Source organism: Xenia sp. Carnegie-2017, unplaced genomic scaffold, assembly GCF_021976095.1.
Source record: "Xenia sp. Carnegie-2017 unplaced genomic scaffold, XeniaSp_v1 HiC_scaffold_19, whole genome shotgun sequence".
Classification (NCBI taxonomy): Eukaryota; Metazoa; Cnidaria; class Anthozoa; order Malacalcyonacea; family Xeniidae; genus Xenia; species Xenia sp. Carnegie-2017.
This window is the reverse complement of record NW_025813481.1, coordinates 1,971,301-1,988,840: the sequence shown is the minus strand read 5'-3', so window position 1 is coordinate 1,988,840 and position 17,540 is coordinate 1,971,301. Positions and strand designations below refer to the sequence as shown.

At 35.9% G+C, this 17,540-nt stretch overlaps 1 protein-coding gene across 1 annotated transcript in view; it reads right to left on the bottom strand.

The window, feature by feature from the left end:
- Window positions 1-17,540, bottom strand: part of LOC124438520 — a 116,783-nt gene that overhangs the window by 7,481 nt on the left and 91,762 nt on the right. The window contains exons 17-20 of the mRNA XM_046988686.1: window positions 15,064-15,756; window positions 2,184-2,212; window positions 1,520-2,096; window positions 226-315 (exon numbers count right to left, since the gene is read on the bottom strand). Coding sequence (XP_046844642.1) covers window positions 226-315; window positions 1,520-2,096; window positions 2,184-2,212; window positions 15,064-15,756 — 1,389 coding nt within the window. The remainder of the gene's footprint in view (window positions 1-225; window positions 316-1,519; window positions 2,097-2,183; window positions 2,213-15,063; window positions 15,757-17,540) is intronic.

The following is a 17,540-nucleotide window of genomic DNA, read 5'->3' as shown; positions in this document are numbered from 1 at the left end:
CACTACACGGTTAATACATCATAGCAAGATAAAAGGAATACTTGCTGAGTTATTTCACTCTTCATTACATCTCACATTTTCGACCGTTAACAAAAGTGAATGTGAATAAGGAAGATATAAACGAATCTTAAAGGTTATATTGCATTCTTGTTTGTACTTAACATTTCAAAAGGCAAGAAACATTACGTTTGTGTAAATATTTTCATATAAAATTCCATTACTTACAAGGTCCTGATGTAGAAGACGTTATACCAATATCAACATCCCTGCCATTATCATTTAGTAGATATAGCAAAGATTTCTTTTCTTCAGAAGCTGAAGCAATGTAAATATGAAACATTTAAGAATGATAATATTAATAAAAACTATTACAACAAATGTAAGCTTTTATTTGTTAAACGCCACACAAAAAGAAAGTTCCCATCTAGCTATTAAACTTTTTAACAGATTTTTCGGAGCTATAAATGTTTGTTTGTTTACGACAAAAGGTCAGATAATTTGTAAATAAACTTGATCATGCTGATTTCGTCGTGACTGCTGTGTAAGATGGTCTTACTAGGAAAAATCTGAGCGTATTTTTACCAAATCAAAAAAGGATCTTCAAAAAATTAAGTTAACCATAGGTATTTGGTTGCGCCCTCGAATGGTACGCAGTACTTTTACTTTTTAGTATAGCATGTTTTCCCTTTAATACTTTCTTCATTTATTTCACATTATTTATAGTTTTACTCAAGCCTAAAATCAAAGTAATTTAGTCACCAATAATAACAGATGATAATCGGATTGGTCATGCAAATTTTAGATGTTTTAATTAATAATCAGAAAAAGAAATATCCAAAAGGAATTGAGACGCTTGCAAATGACAATAGACATGATGATAACATGTCTATCATAACATATTGCAAATGATGATGGACATGATGATAGAATGATAATAACCTATAAGACAACTTTCAGATATTCCAAAATATCTGCAAGAATTTTCTAAGCTGGCATTCACGTAGTATTATAAATGTATACATAAAGTTCTATGAAAATAAGCATTAAAGGGGATTAAATTACGTCAACTTCTAAATCCCCGAAGCGTAATTAGTTGCACAGTCATTGAATTTTTAATGTTTAATGTTATTTGTAATATACCTGCATTTTATAATGCATTGCCCTAAACAACCACATATATCCATGTACTAAAAACATAAGAACCAAGAAGGATAGAATCAAATGAATATTTCATATTAACTTTCGCCTTGTTGAGGGAAGAAAATATAATTGCGTTTCACCATTTCATACCGGCAAAGGGGATGCTGGAGATAAAATTTTTAAAATGGTTAGCTTGTTCATGACAATCTTTGATGCACTGATAAACAAACATATCGCGACAAATCAAAGGCAGAAAATTTACACTTCACTGTATAACGGGAATAGCTGACTGACTAGGTTGCATTTTTACACTTAGAGATTTTAGAGATTGATTAGCTACATCATTGACGAAAAAGAAATATTTTAATGGTTAACTTACTAGCAAATTGTTCTTCCAGACCTGGAGTGGATTTCCCTTCGATATACCTAATGATTTTGTGCACGAGAAGAGGGAGCTCCGGCAAAACTTGCAGGAAATACTTTTTATAGTTGCCTTCACTTGGCGGGAGTTGTGGATGAGGTTCATCTTGCCAATGCTCGCGAACGTTTTGTAAAAATTTTAAGCAGCCTAACCATGTAGAGTCAAAGTCATTGAAATTGTTAAAAATTTCTCCGTCGATACGGTCCATCCAATTTTCTGGATCATTTAACTGCTTATGGACACCTGAGTTGAGAGGATCACATATCTCTATCTCCAATTGATTCACCACATCACACAGCATATCAAAGTTCTCTTCAGCAGATTGCAGATATGGATGTTTTAATGCTTCTTTAGCTGATGGCCTGTCTTCTGGTTGTCGTTGTAGCATCCATGAAAGAAGATCTTTAAGTACAACATCATTGATTTCCATCAATCCAACAGGGTTTCCATCTCCCAAGTTTTTCAGTCTATACTCTAGAGGTCCAAAAGGATGTTTCCCTTTTGTTGCAACATAATAAGCCACCATTCCTGCATTCTAAAATATATAAAACATAACAGTGTCAACAAAAGATTTCTAAAAAATTTGGAAGTAATTTGCAAATGGTTATATTTTTACACCCACCATTACATCAGACTCTGGTTTGTATCGTGCTTTAACAAATGACTCTTTATTAACAACGTACGATTCAGGAGCAATCCAATACTGAGTTCCCCTATTAGCATCACTTAAATATGTCTTAGAGTCACTTAAAATTCGACTAATACCAAAGTCAGCTATAAGAAATTTGCCTTGTGCATCTCGGAGTACATTGGAAGGCTTCAAATCTCGATGAAGAATGGAATTTGGCTCGCGGTGAAGATCAGCTAATCCTGTTAAAATGTGTCTGAGAATTTTGGGAAGAGAATTTTGAAGATCCTCCACAGTAGAAAAATGCACAAAACTCTCTAACGATTCTTCACATAGGTCGAGTATCAAATAGACCCATTCTGTTTCAGTGTCTTTTATAAAGTAGGAATAATTCACCACATAATTCGAATTCTTTTCTTTAATTTCATCAAAAACTTTCATTTCTTTCTTTGCAAAATCGATAAAGTTGTACTGAAGTATTCGTTTCACAGCTTTCCCGTAACCATCCTTGCTTAGTCCAAGATAAACACGGGTTCCATAACTTCCTTTGCCAATGCAAAATTCATCTGAGAAAATTACTCGAACATGGTTTAAAAGTTCAACTTTTACATTAGGATTATGCCTATACTCAATCATTTTTAAAAATAATTCTTTGTGTTTTATCGATGGACCATTATATTTCCATTCTTGTAGTTGCAATTCTGAAATTGAAGGGAAAAAATCAAATTTAGAAATGAATAGGAATAATAAAATACATAAAAGTAGTTAAAGATAAACTATTACAATGAGAAATTGGATAGCGACTGTACAATCTGTTAAAAGTAGTAAAAGCAAACCACTACATCATAAACCACCTGTTCAAAAAAACAGTTCTAGCAAGAGTGTAGGATAGTTGATAACAAAAATATAATAAATATAATACAATATGACTACAGATTAGAAAAACAGATCAGCTAATCCTTTTAAAATCTCTTATACAGACACACACATTGCCAACTTTTTACTAAAGCTGTGGAAATACTTTAATTTTCATTGGAACAACAGCAATTGAAACTGCTTTTTGTAAAAAATGAAAAGTAATTCTTTTGAAATTTTGCATTTGCATTGAAAAATGAATGCATTTTCCACATCAAATATTTCTTAGGGAAAACAAGAATTAGGAACAAAATTTTATGTCTTAAGCTGAATTCATGTGCATTTTCTACCTTGGTTCTTTTTTCTTTCACGAAATTCTTGTAATCTCGTTTTCATTGAATCCCTGTGTAAATCACGTCCTTCTTCGTCGTATATTTGTATCAGATATTCCATAGCGTTCTCTTGTTTTTCTATATCTTCATCTTCTGTGACAATCCCCAGATACATTTCATAAATTTCTGCTGCTTCCCCATATTGCTCAAGTTTATCAAACAATTCTGCTAATTCCCATAAAACAGCCAAAACTCCACTGACAATTCCAGCTGAAGTAACAATTGACAAGTTCTTCAAGTTCTTCAAGTAATCTTTACCAACGTTAATACCACCAACTTTTCTTGGTCGTCGCGGTCGTTCACGCCGTTTATTTTGCTCTTGTTGATTTCCTTGTTGATTTTCTTTCCGTTGTCGAGGTTGCATTTCTTCTTCTTGGTGTTCACAATCAATAAAAGAGAATCCTTTCCAATAATGCTCCAAGGATTTTTCATAATTTTCAAGTAACTTATTCAATCCTCCCAATGCAACATGACAGAGACAGACCATTTCATCTTTCTTTATACCATCCTCCAATCTTTTACTGGTACAATGGATACTCCCCAACCCGAGGTATATTTGATGTTGAAAATATTTAATTTCCAGTTCAGAAGAAAGATTCAAGCAATCATTAAAGCAGTTTATTGCTTCCTCCTCTTTATCACAGAGTGTGTAAGCATTACCAAGACCAAAATATGCTATCGTTTTCAGGCTATTTTCGTCGGTAGAATTCAAACATTTTTTGTAATGTTCAATAGCCGTTTCATAATCGCGATTATCCATGCTACCATTCCCTTCTTTCAAGAGCCGCATAGCTGCTGGTTGTGTGCTGTATGAACTTGATTTCTTTTCGTAAATACACAAGATTTGTCGTCGTTTACATTTTGTGTTTCTTATGGTGGTCAGCCAGTGTAGCTCACTGATATGTATATTACACTGAATAGCGCACCATGTATAAAATATAGTAAGATAATTGAAGCCGGAAGTTGGCTCATATGAGCTTCGTGGGGGGTATCGGCTTCACATTACTCTACTTTGTATTACAAAATGACAGTTTTTGCGTTTTTATTCGTTCTACAAACTTTTGATTCGAGGAAAATTTTGTGAAAGGAACAGAACAACCGGCAAAGATATTTAATCCTAAAAAGTTTGTTTTCTTGGCTTTATTATGGCAGAAAATTGAGATTGTACAAGGTCGACCTGCATTGTTTCGAAACAAACTGGAGATTATATGATGCTGCTGCTTCTTAAAAAATATAGAAATATTAAAGAATCCTACTACTGCTACCAAAATTTCATTTGCAATGTTTATGGAAGATTGCTACAAATTTACTTATTTAACAACACTTTGTTATTCACATCGCTAATATCATAATAATTTAAAATTACGTCTTTATTATATCAGAGAAGAAACTAAACAAATCGACAAAGAAAAATAATCAGAAAGACATTTTAATGAGCAATAGTACGTTGAAAACGGTATCATCAAACTTTACGAGATGTACATCATCAAAATATGCGAATTAAAGTACCTCTGTTGCCATAAAGCGAAGCAAAGTTTTTAATCAGTTCCTATGTGAACAACTTCCATATCGATGAATATGTTGAAGATGTGAATACCTTTGTTCTTACTTTGTTGTAAATTTGTAATTTAAGTATTCATCTTCTAAAAATGCCTCGCACGGCTGAAATTGCTCTCGTCACCTTCAACTTTCAAATTTTCAACCTTCAACTTTTCAATACAACTTGCCATTTTATTTTTCAGTCGTTACAAAGCCAAAAAAACATATCTTCTGGGTTAAAACTCTCTACCGGTTTTCCTCTACATGTCATAAATATTTTGCCCTAATCAGAAGTTTGTAAAAGAAATAAAAACGCGAAAACTGTGACTTTGTAATACAAAAGTATAGTAAAGTGGGACTGATACCCCCCATGAAGCCAGTATCAAATGAACGATTTTTCGGCTTCAATTTTCGCAAGAGATACGTTATCCAGTCTAATATACATATCAGTAATGTAGCTCCAAATACATTATCCAGAGAGATACGTGGTGTAGCTCCAAATACATTATCCAGAGAGATACGTTATCCAGTCTAATATACATATCAGTGGTGTAGCTCCAGTTTCAGAGTCGAAACTGGTAGTCCAGTTTCGACTCTGATAATTCCAGCAAAGTTTCAAGTGATTTGTCTAACAGTGTGGGATAACAAAGATCACTCATGACTGGTGGCAAGTCAGAGTGCAAAGCTTGAGGTACATAACAATCAGAATATGAATGTATTAAAGAAAGTATTGCTGGTTTTGATGAGGAAGAACTAATAGTTTTAAAATATTCATCCAATTCTCACGATGATGGGGCAGGAATTGGATTTCTTTGCACTTTGCCTTCGCATTTCTTATATTTACTAATTGATATTCTGTATGGCACAGCCTTGACAGCACTTGGAAGGACCCAGTATGCCTTCTTATCAGTCACAGTTAAAGAATCTCGTTTTCGTGCACCAACTTCAACAGCCCACAGAAGTGAAGCGACGTGAGAGCAGCTTTCACTTTTTCCTGCCATACAATCGCAGTGCGCTGTTAAAACTTTGCCGTTCTTTTCGCAAACAACCCAAGGAGTAAATCGCTTCTCCGACATTCTTTGAGAGTGATTAACCTGGTGTAGTGAAAAAAGAAACAAGGAATTCAGTCTCATTAGAGTACGAGTGCAGCCAATGTGCAATGTTTTTAGTGACAGCTGAGAAGCATTAATTTTAGCAATAAGCAAGCAATGATCGTCATATTTTTTCACCAACACTTTACGCACCCATCCATTCACAAAATTTTAGTAACTATCAAGACTCTTATAGTTTTTTAACTGCTCTTTCGTGTGCGGACTGACCGAAAATAATAAATACATGCCAACATGAATGTAGCTGACAGCAGGCCACAGATCGATATCGTCGAGCTATTGATTTTTTGGTATTTTGTACGGATCATCTCCATTGCAATGTCCTAATTTCATTTTGTAACACCCTTTATTATCCTCACACTGAATATTTTCTATATATCCAGGCAAAAAACCTTTTTTTGACCTAAAAAGCGCTGACTTTACGTTACCAGCCATATTAACATATAAAGCGTGCACATGTGTTGTCCTCCAGATGCCCCCCAGCAACAGTTGCTAAAGCGTGCGTGACGCCACTGCAAAGGGGCTATTCAATGCTGCCACTCTGTGTATGCACATTTCACCTAAAAAACTTTATTTTCCCCCTACTTCCCCCTACTACGATTTTCCTTTTTTCCACTACTTTTCCCCTACACAACAACATATTATATACCTACGTCGGGTCGGACCATTGAATTTTTTAGTCAGTTCTTAAAAAATGCATACAAAAAAAGGTTTATCGAAAACTAAGAACATCTAGACGACAAAGTTTGAATTTGGCATAGGAAGTAATGACATGCAGGTGGCGCAAATGACACACTGATCTTCTATTGCCATATATGGTCACAAAATGCGCCAAAAGAAAGATTCTGTTACAATTACTTGCTAAATGGTGAGAACACAGGAAGAAAAGAGTATTTTGGGCAAAAATGAGGCTCATATTTAAACGATTTTCTTTTCTCCCTACGATCACCCTACAATTTACAGTTTTCCCTGTAGGTTTCCCCTACCACCTACAAACCACTAAATCCCCCTACTGTACGTACGCGCGCGTTATGGCGTTAAAGTGCATGCCAAAATCATTCAAAATCAACTTTCGCATTTTAAGTTTGACATTTTTCATTTTATTGGACTTCACATGTTCTATGTTCAAATTTGTATTGTTCAAGTTGTTATAGAGTTCACTGTGTCAAAATTATTGAAAATAAACTTTCGCATCTTATGTTTGACATTTTTCATTTTATTGCACTTCTTATGTTCTATGTTCAAGTTTTTGATTGTACAGGTATTCCTTACGGTGGCTCACAAGGGCCACCACACAAAATAAAAATATTAATACACACACAAAATAAAAATACACACACAAAATACATTATACACACACAAAATAAAAATACACACGCAAAATACATTATACACACACAAAAGAAAAATACACACGCAAAATAAAAATACACACACAAAATATGATTGCGGGCGCTTGCAGTGTCGGCTTACTCGGAATTGCTCGTAATTGATCGCTTTTGTTTTCAAAGTTCTAATGGTTCCAACTTCCAGAGTACATAACAAAATTCACTGATTTCACTGTGATCAATTATTTCAAAGTTGCTTACGATATTGCTCCCCGTATTCTGGTTAAAATTAAGGTTAATGTGTTGTCCTTTGAAAGGACATTATTGCTCTAGCCTGTCATGTACCAGTTATAAACAGCTTTGGGGTACTTGAAGTTGAAGTTAACGGACTTGCAGAGCTCGAAGGGCAACTGCTTGAAGAGACGCTTCAGAACATTTTGGCAAAGAAGTTAATCTTCCCAAACGCACACCGCATTTGTGACAAAAAGAAGCTTCGTCAAGTGATTGTGCACCACAGTTGGCACAAAACATAATTATGCCAGGATTATGCAAGAGCTTGCTTTTGAATGTTTCGCAAATAAAACAGTTAAATACGACGACAAGTCGACCACATGTTAAAATCACAATTAGTGAATTACACATATCTGATTACAAACTGATAATATGATAGTCAGACCATCCGACACTGCAAGCGCCCGCAATCATATTTTGTGTGTGTATTTTTATTTTGTGTGTGTATTTTTATATTGTGCGTGTATAATGTATTTCGTGTGTGTATTTTTATTTTGTGTGTGTATTTTTATATTGTGCGTGTATAATGTATTTCGTGTGTGTATTTTTATTTTGTGTGTGTATTAATATTTTTATTTTGTGTGGTGGCCCTTGTGAGCCACCGTAATTCGTAAAAAAGGGAACCCGCACAAATAATTAATTCTATTTCGTCACTGCTTGCGTCACTAGGAAGTCATGTGAGATAGAGCGCGCGATATCAAGATCATTTCGAGCGTAGATTTCACAGTGATCAGTTACAAAAAGTTCCTTTCCACACTATACTACAAATTTTTTGAATTATGGCTTCTACAAGTGAAGAGTATACGAAAAGAGATGATGTCGGAAATAAAGCAGCACTTCTAGGTTTTGCTGAACACGATGAACAAGATGACATGATGGAAGAAAGCGAAGAAGTGCAAGTCCCATCAAAGAATTTGAATGTGGAAACCGCCCTTTGTAGGATGAGTGAAGCAATGACTGCAATGAGTGAATCACTCAGGTAAATGCAGCAAACGTCAGTATCCTCTACAGTAAAATCTACTCGTAAGAGGAAAGCAAGTGCTTTAATCCCTGAATCAGGGCATGAGGCAGATTGTGAAGTCTTGTTGGCACAAAAACAAACAACCTTCGACCAAGCGCAATTCTGAAGTAGAACAACTAGCAGTGGACCCGTTGCTGGAAGAGATTTCGCAGACTTAAGACGAAACTGAGAAAACTTCACCAATCGTCAACGAGAAGCTCGCCTCAATTATCAACCAGCGTTGGCTGAATAAGCTGAGCGACGAGCAATTGAAGGAAAAACAGGCTAAATATTTTAGGCCTAAGAACTGCGATCGCCTTATTGTACCTAAGGTAAACCCCGAAATTTGGGGAAAATTAGACCGCACAGCTAGAGGGCGTGATTTACAATTGAGTGCAATTCAATCAGCCCTGACGAATGTCGGTCATATAGCAGCACAAACCACCAATGATCTGTTGGTTGGCCGCAATAACAGCAGCGAACTGAATATTGATAATCTTGTTCGTATGAACGCTGATATCATAGCGATTCTGGGACATGTAAGTTTTGAATTGTCTCAACAACGACGTGACGCTATACGTCCCAATCTCCATCGAAAATTTAGTACTTTATGCGCATCGCATGTTCCCATTACGAAATATTTGTTTGGAGATGAATTGCAAACCCAAATTAATCACATTCGCACATCCAACAAAATTGGCAACGCGACAACAAGCTCTTCTAACACCATTTGGCAGCAACATTCCAAACAAGGGAAACGACAATGGCGCTATTTTTTATCCCGTCATCAGGGCAACACCCCCTATCGGTCGAAAAGGAACCAATTCGGGAAGAAACGATCGGACACAATGAACGATCGCAAGTAGAAAACACTGAATTTTTAAGAAAATTTAAGACTTTACAGGTCAACCAGTATTCTTCTTTTGTACCCACGCTAATAGCGTATTTGAATAAAAGCTTGGAGACCTATCAGGCTGGCAGCATATCAAATTTTTTAAGTGCATGGGAAACACTCACCTCTGATAAGGAAATCTTAGAGACAGTGTCCGGACAAAAAATTGAATTTGACACAATTCCGATTCAAAGAGCTTTACCCAAGCAAATACAGCTACCCGAGGTTGAAATGAACAATATTGATTTAGAAATAAACAAATTACGCAAAAAAGGCGTTTTACAGATTTCTCACCCTGAATCAGGGGAATCTGTATCTCCAATTTTCACTTGCCCCAAAAAAGACGGTTCTTTTCGCATGATTCTTAATCTGAAATCCTTAAACAGGCATGTCAGATATCACCATTTTAAAATGGAGTGTGTTTGGTTAGCTATTAGGCTCATGTAACCAAATTGTTTCATGGCATCTATCGATCTCAAAGATGCTTACTATTCTGTACCTATTCACCCAGCATATCAAAACTTTCTCAAATTTTGGTGGAGAGGGCAACTTTATAAATTTGCCTGTTTTCCAAACGGCCTAGCCATCTGCCCTCGAAAATTTACGAAATTCCTCAAACCTGTTTTTTCAAATTTACGTCAAAAAGGACATATTTCGGTTGGATTTATTGATGATACTTGGCTGACATCCGACACATATGCTTCCTGTGTTCGGAATATTCGAGATACCATCTGTTTATTTAGTGAAGTGGGGTTTTACGTACATCCGGATAACTCAGTTTTAGTTCCCTCACAAGTAATTACTTTTTTGGGTTTCTGAATAAACTCAGTTCTTATGCGAATATCTGTGACGACGGAACGAGCTGGGAAGATAAAACGCATGTGTTATGAGCTGCTACAAGCTTCTCACCCAAAAATAAGGGATGTTTCTCGGGTTTTGGGCACTCTAACCTCGTGTCTCCCGGGCGTAATGTACGGTCAATTGCATTATCACTGGCTGGAAATGGATAAAAGCGATGCCCTTAACTTAAACCGGGGTAATTTTGACAAGACAATGACCCTGTCTTCAGAGGCCATACATGATTTACGGTGGTGGCAGTCATCAATATGCACGACTTACAGGCAAATTACTCACAATGAACCTAGCATATGCCTATATTAACAGATGCGTCGTTGACAGGGTGGGGCTGTTCCCTAAATGGTGTATGTGCTGGGGGTAACTGGACGCCCTTGGAGCCTTCAAATCATATAAATTATTTGGAAATTCTTGCTGTATTGTTTGCCCTTGAGTCGTTTTCTTCAGAACTAAAAGGTCAGCATGTTAAGGTATTAATTGATAATACTACCGCTGTAGCTTGCATTAATCAAATGGGCACATGCCACTCAAGGTCTATTCACAAGTTGACATGCAATGTCTGGACCTGCTGCATTTCGTATGATATTTGGTTGACAGCAGCGCACATTCCAAGATTACAAAATGTCACTGCGGATCGAGAATCTCGAATATCACGCAGAGAAACAGAATGGCAGTTGAACAAGACTCTGTTTACGTGTGCCATTCAAAAACTAGACGTAACTCCGAACATTGATTTGTTTGCGTCAAGGTTGAATAATCAAGTGAAACCCTATGTTTCATACCAACCTGATCCGTATGCTATAGCTGTCAATGCCTTTACGATATCGTGGGCCAATTATACATTTTATGCGTTCCCGCCCTTTAGCATAATTTCGCAAGTGTTACAAAAAATAGTACAAGAGAAAAGCACAGGACTAGTCATAGTCCCTAACTGGCCAACACAAAGTTGGTGGCCAGCTTTAATGCAGATGCTAATAGCACATCCTGTTGTTTTACCTAGAGGAAGAATGACCTTAAACTCTTCCAGCTCATCCGGATCAAATACATCCTCTCCATACAAAACTGGAGCTACTACTTTGCCATTTATCGGGGAACTTCTCTCTGATAGAGGCATTTCACCAGAGGCTTCTGAAATCATCCAGCAGTCCTGGCGGACTGGTACCAAGAAGCAATATTCTACATACCTTAACCGTTGGCGACAATATTGCAATGCAAACAATATTGATCCTGTCGCGTCCTCTGTAGAAGAGGGCATTAATTTTCTTACAAAATTATACCAGGAAGGTTTATCCTACAGCGGTATTAATACTGCAAGGATCGCCTTATCTACTATCCTAATGCTACCAAGTGGCATCTCGTTTGGTACACATCCACTCGTTGCTAGGTTTGTTAAAGGTGTATTTGTTGCAAGACCAGCTCTTCCTAGATATGCCATGGTCTGGGACGTTTCAGTGGTATTCGAACATCTTCGAAATCTCCACCCTCCGAAAGATCTCAGTTTGAAATCATTAACACTAAAAACAGTAATTCTTTTAGCTTTGTTATCTGGTCAGCGATGCCAAACACTTCATGCATTGGATATTTCTCATATGGAGAAGAAAGAAGATCGAATAGTTTTTCATGTGCACCAACTGCTCAAAACATCTAAACCTGGTAAACATGCTACTCCTTTAGAATTTCGGGCTTATCCACCAGAGCCTGGGTTATGTGTATTCAATTACTTGTCCCATTATCTAAATGTCACTGCACCCATACGAAATGGTGCAAGACAACTCCTATTGAGCTATCAAAAACCTTATCATTCGGTCACTTCAGCGACCATTTCCCGATGGTTAAAATACGTGTTAAAGATGCTGGTATAAATACTGAGGTTTACAGTGCACACAGCACTAGAACTGCATCAACGTCTGCGGCAAACGCATTGAATATTTCTATGGATTCTATTATGAATGCAGCTACATGGCGTAATGAATACTCTTTTCAAACATTTTATAATAAACCGATTGAGGCGAAGAACTTTGGCAATGATCTATTTTCTACCATTTGTGAGATATGAAATGTGAAATTTCAATTATATTGTTTTGTTATTAGTTATTGCTCATGCCCATATTGCTTTAAAATCTCACATGACTTCCTAGTGACGTAGAACAGTAACGAAATAGAATAAGAAAATTAAACGAGACTTACCTGAAGTCGAAGTTTGATTGAAATTCTATGAGTTACTGTTCAGGGACTAGGAAGTCCCCCACCCAACTACTAACTTACTTCTTTTCAAATGATGTTAAATACTACTTGCCTCCCAATATCTATGTGGACGTTCGCAAATTTTTAAAAACTGATCTTGATATCGCGCGCTCTATCTCACATGACTTCCTTGTTCCTGAACAGTAACTCATAGAATTTCAATCAAACTTCGACTTCAGGTAAGTCTCGTTTAATTTTCTAAGTATGCATTAAGTGGAATCTGCATAAGATAATTAAGTCTGCAAATAGTTATTTGTTAAACCCTTGTCCTTGTTCATGGCAACCATGATGGCAACTTATAGACAACATAGAAAATATGATAACGTTTTTGAAGCTGCATATACAGCACTCTCCAATTTGCAAAAAATTTGGTGTAATAACCAGAGGAATTTGAGAAATTTCATTGGTCGAGAGCTACAGACGCACGGAATTGACGTCACAGCAAATTTCTTGTTTTTAAATAACAAACAAACAGCGAATTTATTTGAATATTTCCCAGCTGAGTTTATCCCTGAATGGACAAATAAAGAAATCAAGAATGCCTGTTGAAGCAGTGCATGTATTTGAGCAAAAAGAAAAAACACCGGTTTTCAAATTTTGACTTGTACTCTTCAAATATTAATCTGCTCTCATTAGTTTTTAGTCTTGGATCAATTACATACAATTCGTGTAAAATTTTAAACCAACGGCTCCTTTGTCATGCGAGCGACTTCTCATGCATTTCACACTTACACAGGCAGCACTTACTGCCTTTTAGGTACGCTACTCCAAAATGCATTTCTAAAATCTTAAATTTCGCAGCAATTAAGACAGTTGCAAGCATTTCTTACAAAAAAATGAAGACCTACCAATTATTTTTAGACCAAACAGAAGCCAGGCTTCACACAAAACTGTTTCAGGGACAAACAGTAATTTGGTTAAATTTTTTACCTCTTTAATTTACTGTGAACTTCTTCTTTCAAGTTGTACCCGGGGCAAGAAATGTCTTTTTTCAAGGACTCGACGTCATTGACTGTATTGTCTGAGACATTTTTCATCTCGCTACTTATAATAATGGATTTACAATCACAAATGTTTGTAATGCACTGTATCTTCAGTAGCATGTCGTCATAAAATAAATCAATTGTGAAGATTTTCAGTTATAAGAAATTATCTTCCTGACGCTTAATTAAAACGTCAGACTTTAATCATTGCATCTCACACACGTCTACCCTTGCACAAAGGAATACACTTTGAGTTTGCACAATTCAATCTTCATTGACTATGGGCCTAGTCTTGTATGAATATAACTCCTTTATGAAAATCGTGAAAGTATTTCCTCTTTAACACAATGGAATCTTATCAATACGCTTAATTTTAAATACCTCATATAATAATAATTTTTTTAACCGTTATCAGGGTTTTCAATTAATGATGTCTTCATTTTTGTTTTCATTGACTTCTGCAATTTTCACAAAATGTTTTCTAAAAATATTTGCAACGGTATCGGTAATATATTTAAAGTAGAGAGGGTTAGAAAACATTCATACAGTACTCAAAACAAACCTATTCAATATTTAAAGAAAGACCTTAAGTAAAAATACCAAAAAATTGAGATATTATACAGCGTCATGCAACCCTAATTTTTCTACGTTGCTAAATATGAAAAATTATTTCTACGGCTTTCAGACAAAGTGTATCGTGAGATCAGGTCTTGTTTTTCAGTAATTCGACTTTATGATTTTGTGCACTAAAGGAGGAAGTTCAGGAAATAGTTGTAGGAAATACTTTTTATATTTGCCTTCCTCAACATATGGTGATAGGTGTGAACGAGGCTTATCAGACCAATGCTGGCCAACGTTTCGTAGGAACCTTAAACAACCTTCCCATGAAGGTTTGTAATTTTTATTAACTGTTTTGCCATTGTCTTCGAATGTTGTGAACTCTTTCAAGACTTTATCATTGACACGCTCCATCCATTTTATTGGAATATTTAACTTTTCACGAACATGTGGTGATTGTCTGATATTGTTCCAGACGTCACTCAGCATATTGAAGTTCTCCTCATAAGATTGAAGATAAGGGTGTTTTAACGCTTCATTAGCTGATGGCCTGTCTTCTGGTTGTCGTTGAAGCATCCATGAAAGAAGATCTTTAAGTACAACATCATCGATTTCCATCAATCCAACAGGGTTTCCATCTCCCAAGTTTTTCAGTCTATACTCTAGAGGTCCAAAAGGATGTTTCCCTTTTGTTGCAACATAATAAGCCACCATTCCTGCATTCTAAAATATATAAAAACATAACACTGTCAACAAAAGATTTCTAAAAAATTTGGAAGTAATTTGCAAATGGTTATATTTTTACACCCACCATTAGATCAGACTCTGGTTTGTATCGTGCTTTATCAACTGATTCTTCATTAACAACGTACGATTCAGGAGCAATCCAATCGTGAGTTCCCTTAGTAGCATCGCTTACATGTGTCTTAAGGCCGTTTTTCAATATTCGACTAATACCGAAGTCAGCTATCAGATATTGTCCTTGTGCATCTCGAAGAACATTAGATGGTTTTAAATCACGATGAAGAATAGGATTTGGTTCGCTATGAAGATCAGCTAATCCTTTTAAAATTTGCTTGAGAATTTCGGGAAGAGATTTTTGAAGATCCTCCAAAGTAGAAGATTTTACGAAACTCTCCAGCGATTCTTCACATAGGTCGAGTATCAAATAGACATGTTCAGTTCCGGTATCTACTTCTAAGTGGTAATAATTCACAACATAACTCGACTTCTTAGCTTTGATTTCATTCAAAATTTTCGTTTCGTTCTCTAATTCTTTGGACAAGTTATCCCGACATACTCGTTTCACTGCTTTTCCATAACCATCCTTTTTCAGTCCAAGATAAACACGGGTTTCATTATTTCCTCTGCCAATGCAAAACTCGTGCGAGAAAATTACACGTACGTCGTTCACACATTCAACCTTGATACCTGGGTCACATCCATACTTAATTAATTTTATAAACATTTCTTTGTGCTTTATTGATTGATCAAAGTACTTCCATTCTTTCAACTGCAATTCTAAAAATTATGTAAAAGTATTACATTTAGGGATAAGGGATGAAAACAATCAAACATGTGGAAGTGAGCTGAAAGTAATTCATCGCACACAAGATTCGAATACGTGCAAATAACATAATAATATAGGCTCAACTTTTTTGTATATTATTCAATACATTAAATGGTAATGTATTTATGTTTTTCAAAAAGGCTAATCTTAAATTCGGGCAGTGAAATGTTACCCAAGAGACAGATCGGTAATTCCTTCGAGTTTGATCGGATATTACTTTCATTCAATGGTATTGTCCACATTCAATCATAATGCCAATCCCTGTGATATTATATAGTACATTGGTAAATTATTTGAGATGAAAATAAGAAGCAACTTTATTGTAAGTAAACGCAGGGATATTTGTGATTAAAAGTCTTGTAAACCGAGGGAGATTTAGCAAAAGAGACTTTTACTAAATCTTTTCATCGTCTGAGAAGTCTAAAATTTTTTTCGACGGTTCGACAGATGTACATGCGTTTGCATTTCTCCATCCCAAATTGGTTGAAAATATTCTTAAAGTAATCGCAGAACAACATTCCCAGTAGAAAATGAACATTGCCATCGTCGATCTTCTTGAACTATATATATAACACCAGAATTTGAACTTTAAGTGAAATTTATTGCGTTTCTGTCTGTTTATATAGCCAACAATACAGCGTCATCACTGATCGATTCAATGCTGTGATTGTCTCTGTCAAACGCTCTGCAATACCATTATGCTCTGGAAAATAAGAGCTCGTAGGTTATTGCACAAAACCTTTGCAGCACAAAACTAAAGAAACGCCTCTACTCAATATTCACCACAAATATCACTTCTTGAAGCATTCATTTTATGATCTTCTGTTTGACCTAAAGTATAGCGCACGAATTCCTTAAACTTGGTCAACTGATGCCAAAGTGTACTTCGAGATAGCAATTAGAGTAGAATCAATCATACCAACAGTCGATAATCGAATATACAAGTCTACATCGGTCAAACGATATGGTCGCCTCAGTTTCTTTTGTTGCAACAGAAATATTTACTAACGTGTTACCGCAAACATAGGAATGAGGATGTTTAGTCGTAAACGTCCATCCTCAATATTCTTTGACGTTACTAAACCTCGTACTGGTCAGTGGAACATTTAATTTCTTTCATCCCTGAAAGCGTGCGTTTACTTATAATACAAAACCAAAAACTATCATATGCTCTGTAAAAACCCAAACCCAAAATCTTCCTGGACATCATTCATGTAGCTTATTTATTTGATAGTGGTTGTGTGAGCCACTGGAAAAAACCAATGTTCGAAGAGTCAAAATTCTCCTTTTATGAGTTATCAATAAAAGCTAGGAAATTAAATTATTAACTTCCAAAATAGGATTAAACAAATATACAACCTCAAAAGCACGTCACTCAGGCTCGCCAAATTTGTATTGAATTTTAAAAATGCCAGAAAAATAGTCATTGACGTCATCGTTCTCAAAAGGCTCCGTTTTTTGACTGTCCACATTAAAACACAACGCACGCATTTTCAAATCACTCCATTTTTGAGAGCGTTTTCAAATCTATACGTTTTCATTTGGCAGCGTGTTCGTTTTTCAGTGTTTTTGGACGGATGGCCAAAAAGCATCAAAAAGTATGAATTTTTAACAGAAACCGCATAAGTGAGGACAGGGTTTAACACAGCGGGGATGCGTTTGCAGAATGTGAGTATGAAATGTGTAAGTCATTCAAGTCTTTGATTTGCTTTTGACTCGCACTTTATTGGACGCG